Source organism: Malaclemys terrapin, chromosome 1 (assembly GCF_027887155.1).
Source record: "Malaclemys terrapin pileata isolate rMalTer1 chromosome 1, rMalTer1.hap1, whole genome shotgun sequence".
In the NCBI taxonomy this organism is placed as follows: domain Eukaryota; kingdom Metazoa; phylum Chordata; order Testudines; family Emydidae; genus Malaclemys; species Malaclemys terrapin.
Window position 1 is genome coordinate 41,050,308 of NC_071505.1, and position 14,424 is coordinate 41,064,731.

General features: G+C 43.2%; 1 protein-coding gene across 3 annotated transcripts in view; it reads left to right on the forward strand.

Moving 5' to 3' along the window:
- Positions 1 to 674: 674 nt before the first annotated feature.
- Positions 675 to 14,424, forward strand: part of POT1 (protection of telomeres 1) — a 160,054-nt gene continuing 146,304 nt past the window's right edge. For all 3 annotated transcript variants that reach the window (XM_054022891.1, XM_054022902.1, XM_054022897.1), the window contains exons 1-2: positions 675 to 901; positions 7,389 to 7,513. In XM_054022891.1, the coding sequence (XP_053878866.1) occupies positions 7,400 to 7,513 (114 nt within the window). In that variant the 5' untranslated portion in view covers positions 675 to 901; positions 7,389 to 7,399. The remainder of the gene's footprint in view (positions 902 to 7,388; positions 7,514 to 14,424) is intronic.

The window sequence follows — 14,424 nt, forward strand, 5'->3', positions numbered from 1 at the left end:
GCCTCAGGTCTCCACTAACTGGGGAGGAAAAGGGGGAGATCCCATCAGCCAGCAACCCTCCATAGTTCACCGAATGGGCTTTTGTCTCTTATCCCCCGTCTCACTCTGCGTGGGGGAGATTGCCTGGGCCTGGCAGCCTCCCCCAAAGCCTGTGTGTGTCAGTAGGGATGGGCCAGGCTCAAGAGGTCAGAGGGCAGGCTGGCGCAGGGGCTCACTTGGGGGCAGGCTGACGACAGGTTTCGAGGTCTGCGTCCTTGCGGAAAACAGGGTCTCGCTCCGCGCTTTAGGTCACAGCATCATTTTGGGGCCGAGCCCCCCCGCCTGTGGACTCCGCTGCACGATCGCCCCGAGTCTCCCCCCAGACACAGTCCCCTCGCCCCCGCCGTCCCCTAGGCTGCCGCTTTCTAGCATTTTTCGATCGCGGGCCGCGCTCTCTGGCCCCGGCCCTCGAACAGTTTAAGATCGCGAGAAAACCCCCTTTGTAAAATGGACATGGCACGAGGAAGGACTTAACGGACACAGACTGCGCTCCAGCCCACAAGCAAAATGGCGGCCGTTTGGCTTCGCCCTGGCAACCTTGCCCCTGCCGGGCGGGCGGGGTGAGCCCCGTGTAGTGGGAGGGAGGGGAGAGCGGCGGACGCCATTTTCCCAGAGAGGCGGGGACATAGAGGGAGCGTAGGAGGCTGAGAGGAGGGGGACCGCAGCGGCAGGGGGGGGCTGTACACAGGTCCCAAGGCAAAGGCGCTTCCCAGCTGGTCCCTGCAGGGTGCCGAGTCGGTCTGCGGAACCCCCCTGCTCACTCCCCTTCACCACTCCGCAGGGGGCCGTTGCATTGGTTTGGTTGGGGTAGGAAAGGGGCTCAGCTAAGGGAGAGCTACTGCCTGGCCTGTGATCATTACAGGTGAGTCTCCTGTTATGAGGATCGTTCCTGCCGAGGGGGAAGGAGTAAGAGTTAAAACGTTAGGGAGGCAGCCATAGGAGCCGAGGAAGAATTGGTGGGTGCTGTGAACCCACCGGCAGCTCCCCTCGCCGCCGCCGCCTCCTCCCCCCCTGAGTGGGCCGGGAGTCCTGCTTCTCCCGCCCAGCGCTTGAGCCGGGAAACAACTGTTTCGCGCGGCAAGGCGGTGGGAGGGCGGGGGAAGAGGCGGGGATTTGGGGAGGGGTCCAATAGGAGCAGGGAGGGGGCGGGGCCGGGGGCGAGCACCCACCAGTGCCAAGGAAAGTTGGCGCCTGTGGAGGCATCTCTTTACATTTGGGAGGGGTGTGAGGTCCCCTCCCCTCTAAACCGTGAATGATTCTGTATACATTGCTTTGGATTGTGTTTCGTGTTGTATGGGTTGGTTTGAAAATGAAAGGGAGTCGTTATATCTTGTGAATATGGTGGGTTACTGTAACTGAAGGTGCCAAGGGTATTTTTTTTGGCAGTTATGCTGGATTTATGCATTATGATTAAAACCAAACAAACCCAAGAGGGGCTATTATGTGACATACAACATAAATTTCTGTAGACCCAACATTTAAGAGCAGGCGTGTGTAATAGTATGATTGCCTATTGGATTGTATGCATAAAGCTTAGAAAATAGTCATCTTTATCCTGTATATTTTTGTTTTGTGATACTAAAATGACTCCTTATAGGCCTAATTTCTCTCCCTCCCTCCCTTTTAACATTTCTTCTGTCCTGGAACCTGAACAAATGGAAAACAGTTTTAAAGTTTCTGTGTCAATTTAAAAGGGGATGATTCTCCCTACCCCCTTTGTAGAGACGGTAAGGAGCCTAAGGTATGCACCTCTACCCCGATATAATGCAACCCGATATAACACGAATTTGGATATAACACAGTAAAGCAGTGCTCCGGGGGGGAGGGGGCAGGGGGCGGGCCCACACATGCTGGCGGATCAAAGCAAGTTCGATATAACGTGGTTTTACCTATAACACGGTAAGATTTTTTGGCTCCCGAGGAAAGCGTTATATCGGGGTAGAGGTGTATTTAAAATACTCATCTTTGCCGCCTTATTTTAGTTTTTTTAAATCTAGCATTCATGTTTCCTTGTGTGGCACATCTAAATCTTTTTTTATTGAAAGGCATTAGTGGAGTAGACCCTACTGCTGCAGATGTAGGGGAGGAGAAATAAACGGTCCAGTGTGTAGTACAAAATAGGGGAGAAATATAATGTAGTTCAATTAGAAAGGTCCTGTATTCTCCTATATTCAGTCATTTAGGAATGTGCAGTAGTTAAAAGCCCTGAGGTCCCTAAAATTGTATACCCTACATTTGATTAAAGTCAGAACTTAAGAATGGTTAGCCTTAGGGCTTGGCTACACTTGCAAGTTAGAGCGCACTAAAGCCGCCCAGTGTGCTCTAACTCACTCCCACACTGGCAAGGCACGTAGAACGCTCTGACTCCGTGGCTAGAGCACTCCTGGTACTCCACCTCAGCGAGAGGAATAAGGTCTGATGCTTCTTGGCTGAGATGCCCCGTCAGTGTGAATGAGGTGTTGTATTACTGTGCTCTGATTTTGGGACATTTCCGGAGGTCAATCCCCTTAAGTCAAATGGCTACTCCAGTAATTGTTTTGAACTCAGCTGTAGGAATGTGCATATGCCCTTTCAAAGCTCCATTTCTGACAGCCGGCATGCTTATCTGCTCTGCGACAAAGCAAACATTACTTAGGAATGTTGCTTGCTGTCAGTGTGTGAGAGAGAGAGGCTGGGAGTGAGGGGGGTCTGAACTTACAAGACAGCATGGTGACACACTCTCAGCACCCCAAAAACCCACTCTCTCTCCCCACATACACACAACACACTCCCTGTCACACTCCACCCCACCCCCCCCATTTGAAAAGCATGTTGCAGCCAATTGAACCCTGGGATAGCTGCACATAATGCACCGCTCCCAATGCCACTGCAAGTGCCGCAAATGTGGCCACGCCAGTGCGTTGCAGCTGTCAGTGTGGACAGACTGCAGCACTTTCCCTACTGTGCTACCCGAAGGTTGGTTTAACTCAAAGCGCTTTACATCTGCAAGAGTAGCCAAGCCCTTAGTTTATTTACATCATCCTAAAGGAACTAGTAATGAAAAGGCTTTTTTGCTTTTTGAGACCTACCTCAGTGAACTGAAAGAGATGGCTGACATAGATAGGATACCTAAATGCTTGACCATAAACATTGTACATTTTAAGTTACTTATGGTAAATGTGGAGTAAAAATTGTAATTTCCCTCTTTTGTCCTTTAGAGATTCTAAAAATGGTGGCCCTATGCTGATGTTGCGGTAATCTAATCAGCTCGGGTCCTCCACACCCCATGCAGTGCGTTTGTCTGTAGCACATTACTGGCTTGTTATGTTTAAATGAAAAGGCTGTTTTCTTCAAATCATATTAGTTCAGACAAGAAATGGATGTGTGCATGGTTCCTCAGTTGAGGAGCAGGATGAAGGGGAGTGCAACAGAGTTGTAAGAGGGAGGAATTGATTTTGTAACAGACTTTTCTCTTCAGAAAAATGACTTGTAATATTAGTCACTGTATATCTTATTATTTCCCTCCTTTAGTGTGTGTGTATGTTTGTTCCTTCACCACTAATAACTTGTCCTGTAAAGTTCAGTTTAATATTACCTTTATAGACAAGGATATTTTATTTTATTAGCTGTATAAAAACCCATACAACTTATCCTAACCTCTTGGCACCCTTTTTAATTATGTAAAAATGAGATCATACATAAAGGCAAAACCTGCAACCTCCATCATATATAACACTAGATAATCAGACCTTACAGTAAGAAATAAAGTAAAAATCTTCCTCCAGAGCCTCCCTAAAACATCCTTTCCCCAAGAATCTCTCTTTATAAATGTAGAATATCTTAGGCTATGTCTACACTACAGACCTTACAGCTGATATAGGGTCTCCCATGTAGCTGGCTCTCCTGAGAGCTCTCTTGTTGGCATAATTAAACCATCCCCAATGAGCGGCTTTAGCTATGTTGGTAGGAGAGTGTCTCCTGCTGACATAGCGCTGTTCACACCAGCACTTTTGTTGATGAAACTTTTTCACACCCCTGACTGACAGAAGTTTTACCGACAAAAGTGGTAGTGTAGACAAAGCCTTAGTTTCCTTCCCTATTCACGGTAGTGGTGAAAATAAACAATTTCTTCTGGTATCAGCAGACTTTTGACGTTGTTGCAGCTGCTTATCAGTCACCTATTCTGTTACATTCTCTTAGTTGGCTATTAATAGGCTTGGCAGAATTACATTTTTATTATAATTTTGACGGGTAAGATCAATGTTTATTTTTAAGCATTTAAAAATTTTTTTATTGAGTTCAATTTTCTCAGTTGTCGAACTCAGGCACAATAATTGTTTAATGATAGTAGGCGTTGAGATTCAAAAAGTTAGCTTTATACCCATTAAAACACATTTTCAACATCACAAGTCAAAATATAAAAACTAAATATCCTTATTTGAACTGTTAAGGTCCCCAGCACCATTTTTCTTATTTTACCTGTCTGTAAACGTTGATTATTGTCAATGGAAATATTTTTTCATTGGTTTGTGTGCACAGAGAAATCAGCGTTTACTGACAAAAATCTAATTCTTCCAAGCCTAGTTATAATGTACAGGTCCTGAAGTAATGAGGAAGTTTGCATGCATCTGTTTCTTGTCTGCACTAAAATGCATAGGAGGATAACTTTTAATTATACTGTGTCTGTAATTTGCACAGGTTCTTATGTTGACATAGCTTGTGTCTCTAAAAAGATGTTACTAAACGATAACCCCATTGGCAGCATAACTTCAGATAAACTTAAGAACTCCTCAGTCAACAGCCCTTTCCCCTTGTTTAGATTATCTTCCAAGCAGGAAATATTAAATGCAAGTTCCAGTAGTAGGAGGTACTAGTGTGCAAAAGGGCATAGATTCTGCTAGTACTGTAACAGACAATGTTTAATGATAACCTTTTGACAACTCATTATTTACAAAACACTGACACATCATGGTATTTAAAAAATCGAGTACATTAGTGATGATTAAAATAAAATTCCAAAGTTGTTAGAATTATTGCATCTTTGTGAAATAGGAAGATAGAATCCATTAGGAAAAAAACAGTGCTCACTGGCAATCTTTCTTATCAGATAAAATGTAGCTTACTTATCTCTGGCTATTTTGTTGTCTGAATTGTAACAAGGAACCTCTACTTTCTTCGCAGGTATTTAATGCGATCCCTTTAAACATAAGTCTGTAAGTGGTGGCATGGGCTGTGTTTGGAAATCTGTTCGATTTGTTCTGATGTAGTTCCACTCATTTCCCCTCCCCTTCCCTTCTGTCCCCTGGTTTGGTCTGATTTGATATGATTATCTACTTTCCTGCTCAGGCTTCAAGCTTTAATATTTACTACCACATTTTTGCTACTCCTAGTAGCATTTAGCTACTCCTAGTTATTTAATATAACAGTTAACACAGCAGTTACTCTGAATTTTTTTTAATACTGCCTTCTAGAGGTATATGCATCCGAAGAAGTGGACTGTAGTCCACGAAAGCTTATGCTCTAATAAATTTGTTAGTCTCTAAGGTGCCACAAGTACTCCTGTTCTTTTTGCGGATACAGACTAGCACGGCTGCTACTCTGAAACCTTCTAGAGGTGTGACCTCTGAGGTTTTTGATAGTTAAATGTCACATTTATTGGTTTCTAAATACACATCTCTTCAAAAAAGAACATTTTTTATTGTATAAAAAGCTTAAGTGCTAAACTTGTTTAACCAGACTCTCAGCATTAGTCAGATTTAGCAATAAAGATTCATACTTACCTTGTAACTTTTCTTTTCACAAAAGGATGTTTTTCTAATTCTTAGTACAGTACAACTAGAGGAAAATGTAGATGTAGTGTAATGGGGAGGGAAGGGATTTTATGCTGTGGGACTCTTGCCATGAGCAAGAGTTAGATTGTCTTCTTTTGTTTTCTACCTTATGAAAAGTATATTGCCTGTGCAACGTAATTTGAACCCTTTGTGGTATGCATCAGCATCATCTCCTTTTTTCAAGCAAACGTTGAGTAGGGACGACTTTTGTAGGTTTCTTGCCTTATGTTGTAGCTACCTAGACTGCCAGCCACCCCAAGGCTAGGCCAATTTTACAGATGGAAAACAGAGGAACAGAGAACTAAATGACTTGTTGAAGGTCACAAAGGAAGACTGTAGTGGAGCAGGGATGTGAAGCCAGGTCTCTCATGGCCTAGGCTAGTGCCCATATCACCTAGATTATCCTTCCTCTCATGTATGCCTTATGATAGTCTTTACTTATATGGTTTCATTCCATTTTTTTCCTCCTACAGGATCCTTGCATTGTTCTGAATGGGTGCTTTTTATCTTCATTCAGTGGCTGTGGCCCATATTTCATGTACTGCACACCATCCAAACCCTATAAAACAGAATTATTAATTTCCTCATGGATTTTTCTATGGTTCTCCATAATATCTGAGTTTCACAAACATTAATTTTCACAAATCCCCCTGTGAGGTGGTGGAATCCCCATTTTATAAATGTGGAACTGAGGCACAGATACTTTAATGTAAAAGATAGCCACTAATTCTGGGAACCCAATTTGAGATGATTTGGACCTGATTTTTCAGAGCATTTACTACTTTTTAGCACTGTGTATGTTCAAAGCACAGCTCTCATTGACTTCAGTTGCAGCTGAGAGTATTCAATTCTTCTGCAAATCAGACACCAGGGTCTCAACTCATGTACTCAGAAAATGAGGAACACACATGCAATGTTCCTGTGAAATGTTTGTAAGTGTCTTGCTCAACATCACATAGGAACTCAGTGGCAGAGGCAGGTATAGACTCTAATTCTCCAGGACAACATTCAACTGCATTGACCAGGAGACCCTCCTTATCTTCCTGCAGTCCCCAACTTCATTCACTACACACCTTCCACCTTCTGCAACAACTGAAGCAGTTGGGTGCAGGAGGAGTTTGGGGTGACAGTGGTACGCATTGAGGTCAGGGCAGGCTCCCTGCCTCCCTGCCCTAGCCCCCATGCCACTCCTGGAAGCAGCCGGCACCATGTCCCTGTGGCCCCTGGGGGGGAGAGGGGAGGCAGAGGGCTCTGTGCGCTGTCCTTGCCTGAGGGTACCTCCCCCAAAGCGCCCATTGGCCGCGGTTCCTCGTGGAGCTCTCTGCCCCCCCTACCCCAGGGGCCGCAGGGACACTTCCGGGAGCGGCGCAGGGCCCGTGGTGCCACAGGGGTGGCAATCCCCTGGGCCAGATCCGGCCTGCGGGCCGTAGTTTGCCCACCCCTGCCATATATCATTGAATGAAACTCTGTTTATTGAAGAGTATAACATTGAGTATGATCTTGTGACTAATTGGTGTTTTTATTTTTAATCTCACTTAGATAAAGCAGCTATGCCTGTTCAGGTCATTGATGGCGCACCTGAAACTCTACTACCAAGCCACCTGCAGAAAGTGGATTTAAAATACCTACAATGGGGTTGTGATCAGGCCAACAAATACTTTCAGGTAACTTACTAGCAAGAGGGTGTTGGTCATATTAAAAAAAAAATATGCTAAATGTACAAGGCATGTGTAAGCTCCCCTTACATGGCCCTGGCATCTGTATATCCTCACTGGCATCTGTATATCCTCACTGGATCTAAGTAGTTGTTTACACACCTTGAGTGAAATCTTGGTCCTACTGAAGTTGGTAGTTTTACTCTGTATACATTTAAATGTTGAAGGATTTTCTTATTTAACTATAGATAATGCATATAAAACACATTACCATTTTCTTTATAGCATTTGTATTCCAAAAAATTGCAGTTTTGGGAGTGGTTTTGGGGCTTGATTAAATAAACAGTCAAACAAAGGAAAAAAACCAACAAAAATCACCTAACCAAAAATGACAGCACTATGGATAAAAATCACTTTTCTGGTCTGGTGATTTTTAAAGGCGTTTCACATTTCTTGTACAAAGCAATGCAGTCTCCCAGTTATGAAGACAATTATTCTAATAGCAGCTACCACATCAAAATGTAATTGTTTTTTCTCTTTATTCCCTTGCCATAAAATGTGCTACATTGATAATAGCAATGTTTGGTTGCCAAGTAGTTAGTTGTTCCAGACTGGGAAATGTAGGGGGTATGGAGCAATTCACATTTAGGAGTGTGTTCTCAGCTTCAGGCACAGAATGTTAGTGAAATAGACACCTTAGATCTATTTCTTAAAATGTGAGGCCATATTGCATTCTTCTTTTATCAAAATGTTTACTTGAATAAGATTTCTGTGAATGTAATTTTAAATCCCTTTTATCATCCCGAACACTTGGGGAATGGGAATCAATATCCTAAACTTTCATTAGGTCTGCTCTGAAAAACCATCTCTGTTTATAAGAAAAAGCCAAACAAGCCATACAGTTCAAACTTTCTATCATTGTTTTGCATACTGTGCACATTCGGAGAAAGGCCCGTGATATAGAGATCCATTTCCCTTAAGGTGTGGTGATACTAGTGAGATCTTGGCACAAGCCAACTGACCTTATTTTTGTTTCTGTGGGGGGCTGAACCTGCAGACCAGATCACTGAGTGCAGGGGTGGCCAACCTGAGCCTGAGAAGGAGCCAGAATTTACCAGTGTATATTGCCAAAGAGTCACAGTAATATGTCAGCAGCCCTGCATGTGCCCCTCCCACCCCCCCACTCCCAGCACCTCCCGCCCACTGGCTGCCCCACCGATCAGCACCTCCTCCTCCTCCCTCCCTGCACTTCCTGATCAGCAGTTTTGTGACATGCAGGAGGCTCTGGGGGTAGGGTGGGGGAGGACCGAGGGCACGCCAGGCTCAGGGGACGGGGCTGGAAGGGGTGGAGTGGGGGGAGGGCCTGTGGCAGAGCCAGGGTTTGAGCAGTGAGCACTCCCCGGCACATTGGAAAGTTGGTGCCTGTAGCTCCAGCCCCAGGGTTGGTGCCTATACAAGGAGCTTCATATTAACGTCTGAAGAGCTGCATGTGGCTCCGGAGCCACAAGTTGGCCACCCCTAACTGAGAGTAATAAGGGGAAAGGGGAAAACACAGGAGCTTAAAAGAAAGAGAATTCAGTTCTCCTAAGTGCTATCATGTTGTGTGTGTGGCCAAGAGAGGTCTTGGCCTCCTTTCTCTATATTTTTTGCGTTGTCTTCAATCATCCATGTCCTAGTTGGTTTAGTCTGCAGGAAGGGTTTCTTGTTGCAGTTTCTTGAGGTGGAGTGAATTATTCCCAAGAGGATGAGAGGAAATATTTTGAGAATTGAAGAGAAAAGGGACATGACATCCCACACCCCCTAAAGTCTTTCAGGAGAAAAAAAACAGTCCACATTCTCCTAAGTTCTGGGTTTCTCCTTTCCTCCCACTTATGGATATTTTTGTGCTCTTTGGAGTATATAGACTCTGGCTTTTCAGCCTGCCAAGTAACAGCCACTTCTGCAAGCAAACCTGACAGACTGTACAGAATTACTGGACATGGAGTAAAATGTTGAGGCAGACAAAAGCAGATTCTAACTTAGGAAATATTTCTGCCAAAATCTACATCTGCAGTAGGAAAGCAGAATATTTAGTGTCTCTGGTGATAGTGCAATATTTTAGCTGATTGTAAAGGAGAAGCTAGATACAATCACCTTCTAGGACGCTTGTCTCACATTGAGAGAGCTTGATTCTGCTGCCGCCTCTTCTGGGAATAAGCAGGTAACCATGAAAGAGTTGTTTGGCACAAAACAATACAGTTAGCAAACTAATCCTTTTTAATGTGGAAGCAATGTTGAGTGCTAAGTGCTCTGGAGAATCCAGTTTTGCATGGCTAGCTCTGAGCAACCCTAAAATAGACTGAGATCATCTCAGTGGTTGAACTCCATAGTTACTATCGCTCTCTAGAGGGATTACCATGTTGCAGAGCTAAAAGGAAACGAGCCAAATCAATTTTTAATTTTTCTGGCCAATGTCTAAATTCATTTTGTCCTCAATGAATTTATCCTCAATGAATTTATCCAAAGGTGTTAAAGGAACACAAGCAACATGAAATTTAGTCTAGTTAAATCCTCTTGCTACAGCTGACCTGAGTCTCCCCACTGTATTTTGTAGTTTTACAATCACATTTTCCTTTTTTTTTTTTTTTTTTATTAAAAGTTGCCCTCCCCTTTTGCTGTATGAAACTGACTGCACAGGGGAATCGGTGAAACTGACTAGATACGAAGTACTAAACTGCAAAAGTAGACCCACTAATTTTAGATGTTTGTTTAGGCATAAGTTTTAAAATATTTTCAGACAAAAATTTGATTTTCTTAAGTTGAACTGCCACTTGAAATGAATGTCCAAGCTATTCTGTTGGAATGTGTTACTCTGGAGACTATGCACTGTAAACCATTTTTCCAAAGCTTTTCACAAAGGTGTTTGGATACATGAGGGACAGTGCTGTGAAAGTGAGCATGTGCTGGGCAAAAGCCCAAAACACATACTACTTAATGGAACACATTTAACTTTTCCGCACACCTCCTGTACTTCTTCAGGAACATTTGGGGAGAGCTTTAGGAGTGTAAGTTTTCTAGTGGTAGTTGGGGAAGAAAGAAAGTGGGGAGATTCATAGCTACTCCAATGAAAGCCATCTACAAACAGTTCTTGCAGTGTCAATGCAAATACTTAGGCCGTGTCTACACTTAGCAGGGATCGACGCTGCTGTGATCGATGCAGTGGGGGTTGATTTAGCGGGTCTAGTGAAGACTCACTAAATCGAACATAGAGCTCTCTCTGGTTGACTCTGAGAGAGTTGTACTCCACCGTAACGAGAGGAGTAGGGTAAGTTGATGGGAGAGCGTCTCCTGTCGACGCAGTGTGGTGTAGACACCGCAGTAAGTCGACCTAAGCTACGTTATTCACATAGCTGGAGTAGTGTAATTTAGGTCAACTTACCCCGGTAGTGTAGACAAGCCCTTAGTATTGCTTTCCTTGTTGGTCATTGTAATGTGCAATGTTTGGTTTCCTGATACTTTTTGCTATGTAGGACACTTGGATTAGGACAGCTCCTTTTCCAAAGACAGGTACAGCACCTAACAGTGGTGTAATTTTATCACTATCAAATGTAATTTTAAGGATGTAGAATACATAGTATGTATCTGCATCAGTAGAAATGCGTAAACCATGAGGCAGACTTCAATCGAAAGCCCACTTGATTTATGTCACAAAACTGGATTTTGTCACTTTACCAGAAGACACAGATAGGCTTCTGAGTACTGAGGTGCAAAAAGAAAGGAGGGAAAAAAAAACAAACCAAAACACACACACCATGGTAAGATGTGCCCAGATGCTGCATGAGTGCTTGGAGTAAAATGGTTGTTTATATCAGCCAGGTGCACCTAATTTGAAGCTGTGCAAGTACTTAACCTTCAAGGCTTCCTACTTAGATAATCAGATCTCTTTCTAGTAAACTAGCTGCTGAGGACTATATCGCAGTGAAAGCACAACTGGATTGAATGAAAAGGACATTATTTAGCACAGAATGTTTTCCAGACTTGAAAGTTGTCTTTAAGTGCCAGTCCACAGTGCAAGCGATTAAACCTTCTTTTTACGTTCTGTCAGTGGTGCTCAAACTTTTCCTGTTGCGTGGCCCCCACCCCCACCTTACCAGTAATGGAATCGGTCTGCAGCCTCCCTCCATTACTGCACTGTGTGGTGCTGGGGGCTGAACTGGGGAGAAGCTGGGGCTAGAGGTGAAGCTGGCCTGGGGGCAGAGAGGGAATGAGGGCAGAGTTGGGCTGGGGTGGAGCAGAGCTGCAGCCGGGGTCACAGCAGCGTTGTGCTGGGGGAGAGTGGGGCTGGGTGCAGCTCCTTTCCCAGTCCTGTGGGGGGTGGGCCAGGCCCCGCTGCAGGGATGCCTCTCTCCCTCTCCCCCGCATGTTCCTCTGCATCCCCCCCAGGGGACCACTGTTTTATACTAATGCTAGATGTTAAATGCAGGGGCATGAAACCAGAGAACTTAGGTCAGTATATAGTGCTGCAGCAGAATGAACTCAAATGAAGAACAGTTCCCTCCAACAAAAGTTCCAGAACACTTATTCTTGCTCATTTGTTTTTATTAAAATTTGGAGTATTTTTTGAACAACTTGTACCCTGGTTATCCTATGCTTGTGTCAAGGCTGATTCCCCACTCTGGCACTTTGAGTGCAGAAGGTGGGGGCCCACAAGGATTGTAAAAATTAATACTGGCCACTCCAGGCTTGTATTAAGCTCCCAAGGTTACAGCTTTTCTCTGACCTTGTAAGGGTAGATGCTGCCACCAGCCAAATGGAAAACTCCTTTGAGAACTCAGGAAGGCTCACTTGGGAATTCCTTCCTGTGGGGGTACTCTCAAGCACTTTCACCCCCCTCTGGGGAAGAGCTGAGAAAGAAAACAAAGGAAATCAGCTGTTGCCAGCAGCTAATTAAGCAACATGTGCACAGATCTCTTAGGACACACAAATCCAATCCTGTTCTTAAAAAAGGTAAATTTTATTAGAAACAAAAAGAAAAAAAATACACCTGGAAACTCAGGCTATTGCTAGATTAAAAAAAAAAAAAAAACCCCACAAGGATTAAGCATCAAGAATAACTTTCTTGAGCTCCAGTTTAAACAAAAGCGAAACAAAAGCATTTGGGGTTAGCACAGCTGAGTCCACAAGCCATAAAGAAATAAAAAGAGATAAACCTAATCGCATCTTCCTAGACGTTTCCTGATTTACTTACATATCTGGGATTTTAAATGAGTAGTTCTAGATATGATACCAATGATTTTTCATACCTGGCCTCAAGCTTCTTACAGCATAGTTGCTCCCTGTCTGCCTTTCCCCAAGAACAACAGACAGACAGACAAAGGGGAAGTTTTTTCTCAATTTTAAAAAGTTCTAGCCTTCCGACTGGCTTTTTTGGTCATGTGCCCATTCCCTTTCTTTTACCTATGCATAGCAGGGAGACTTTTTAACCCTTTACAGGTAAAGCAAGTAGAGAACAGCTCTAAGAGAGTTTTATAGCTAACTGGCTGGCTGGGTGTTCATAAAAGGGAGCTCTCTCCCCTCCCCACCCCCACCACATTTCTCCCCCCACACACCTTTCATTTATCACAGCTTGTAATTAACTCTTAGGTTGCTTTCTCCCTCTTTTCCCATCTTGAATCAGTTTCTGCTTTTACACTGCTAGCTCTATTAGATTCAATGGAACTATGGATTCCATAACTGATGTTACTGACAGCAGGCAAAATGTGGTGTATTTTTTTTTTAACAACTTGTACACAGGTTATCCTTTGCTTGTAATTTTAAATAAATCCCCAAATTAAAATATGAGTGGAAAATCTATTTCTTCAGGTACTTTTAGAGACATTTCCAGTACTTTTATAAAGCATTGTTTAGTGGTTGCTAGTGATTAAAATGTGCATTTATGACATTTCATGTTGCCCCATAGAACTTGCCATCTTTCTCCTGAAAAGTGGCACTATTACCAGGATAAAATATAACCGATGTTACAACTTTTTCTTAGTTTTGTTCTAAATGAAACACTATTGCTGCTTTGGCAATAAAGCTGTACAATATGTTCTGAATCACTATTCTATTTGAAATATGTTGGAGATTAGGGGTAGTTGGATTTGTTTTATTAATTATATTTTTAGAAAAAAATCAGGAAGAAACATTATTTGGATTAAAGTGGAGATTTCTATTTCAGTTACTGGTCAGTCGCCCAATGCTGTTTATTTCTTAAAGTGTCTGTAATAGATGGCTATTGATATAGCCTATCCTCATTTAGCTTAAGTGCCTCCCTTGACAGCTGTTTCCACTGCTTAACACTATCTTCTAATATTTAACCCACACTTCCCGAGATGTGATATAAGACCACTATGACTCTTTCTGTCCTGGTTGGCTGGCAATAACATATCTGTCATCTTGGTAATGCTTCTTTTGTGTGTTTATAGACCGTTGTGTTTCTCCCTCTCTATTCCAACCATGTTTTCTCCAGACTGAACATACCCAGTTCTCTTACAGATAGATAGAGATTTATTTTTCTAACATTATCATGTTTGTTTCTTCCCCCTGAACCATTCTCCATATTGTTCTATTTTTAAAATGGACACAGCACTATACCTGCCTAGTGTGGAGGAATGCACTCAGTTGACTTACATGTTCTGTTAATTAACCTTTATGGTAAAATCCCATTTCCGCCCCCTCCCATTCATTCATTCTAAGCAGCTGTCCAGTATAACTAGAATTGGAAAGCAATGATATAATTCTGTGCTTCCATTTGACTTCAGCGTAAACGTAGTTTGATTGTAAGTAGGTTCCTTTCTACAGCCGAAAAGTATTTGCAACATTGACACAATGGTGTGATTAAACTCTAGAATCCCTGGGTTTGGATGATACCACTATTCTAATCAGTTCTCCACATCTTAAAT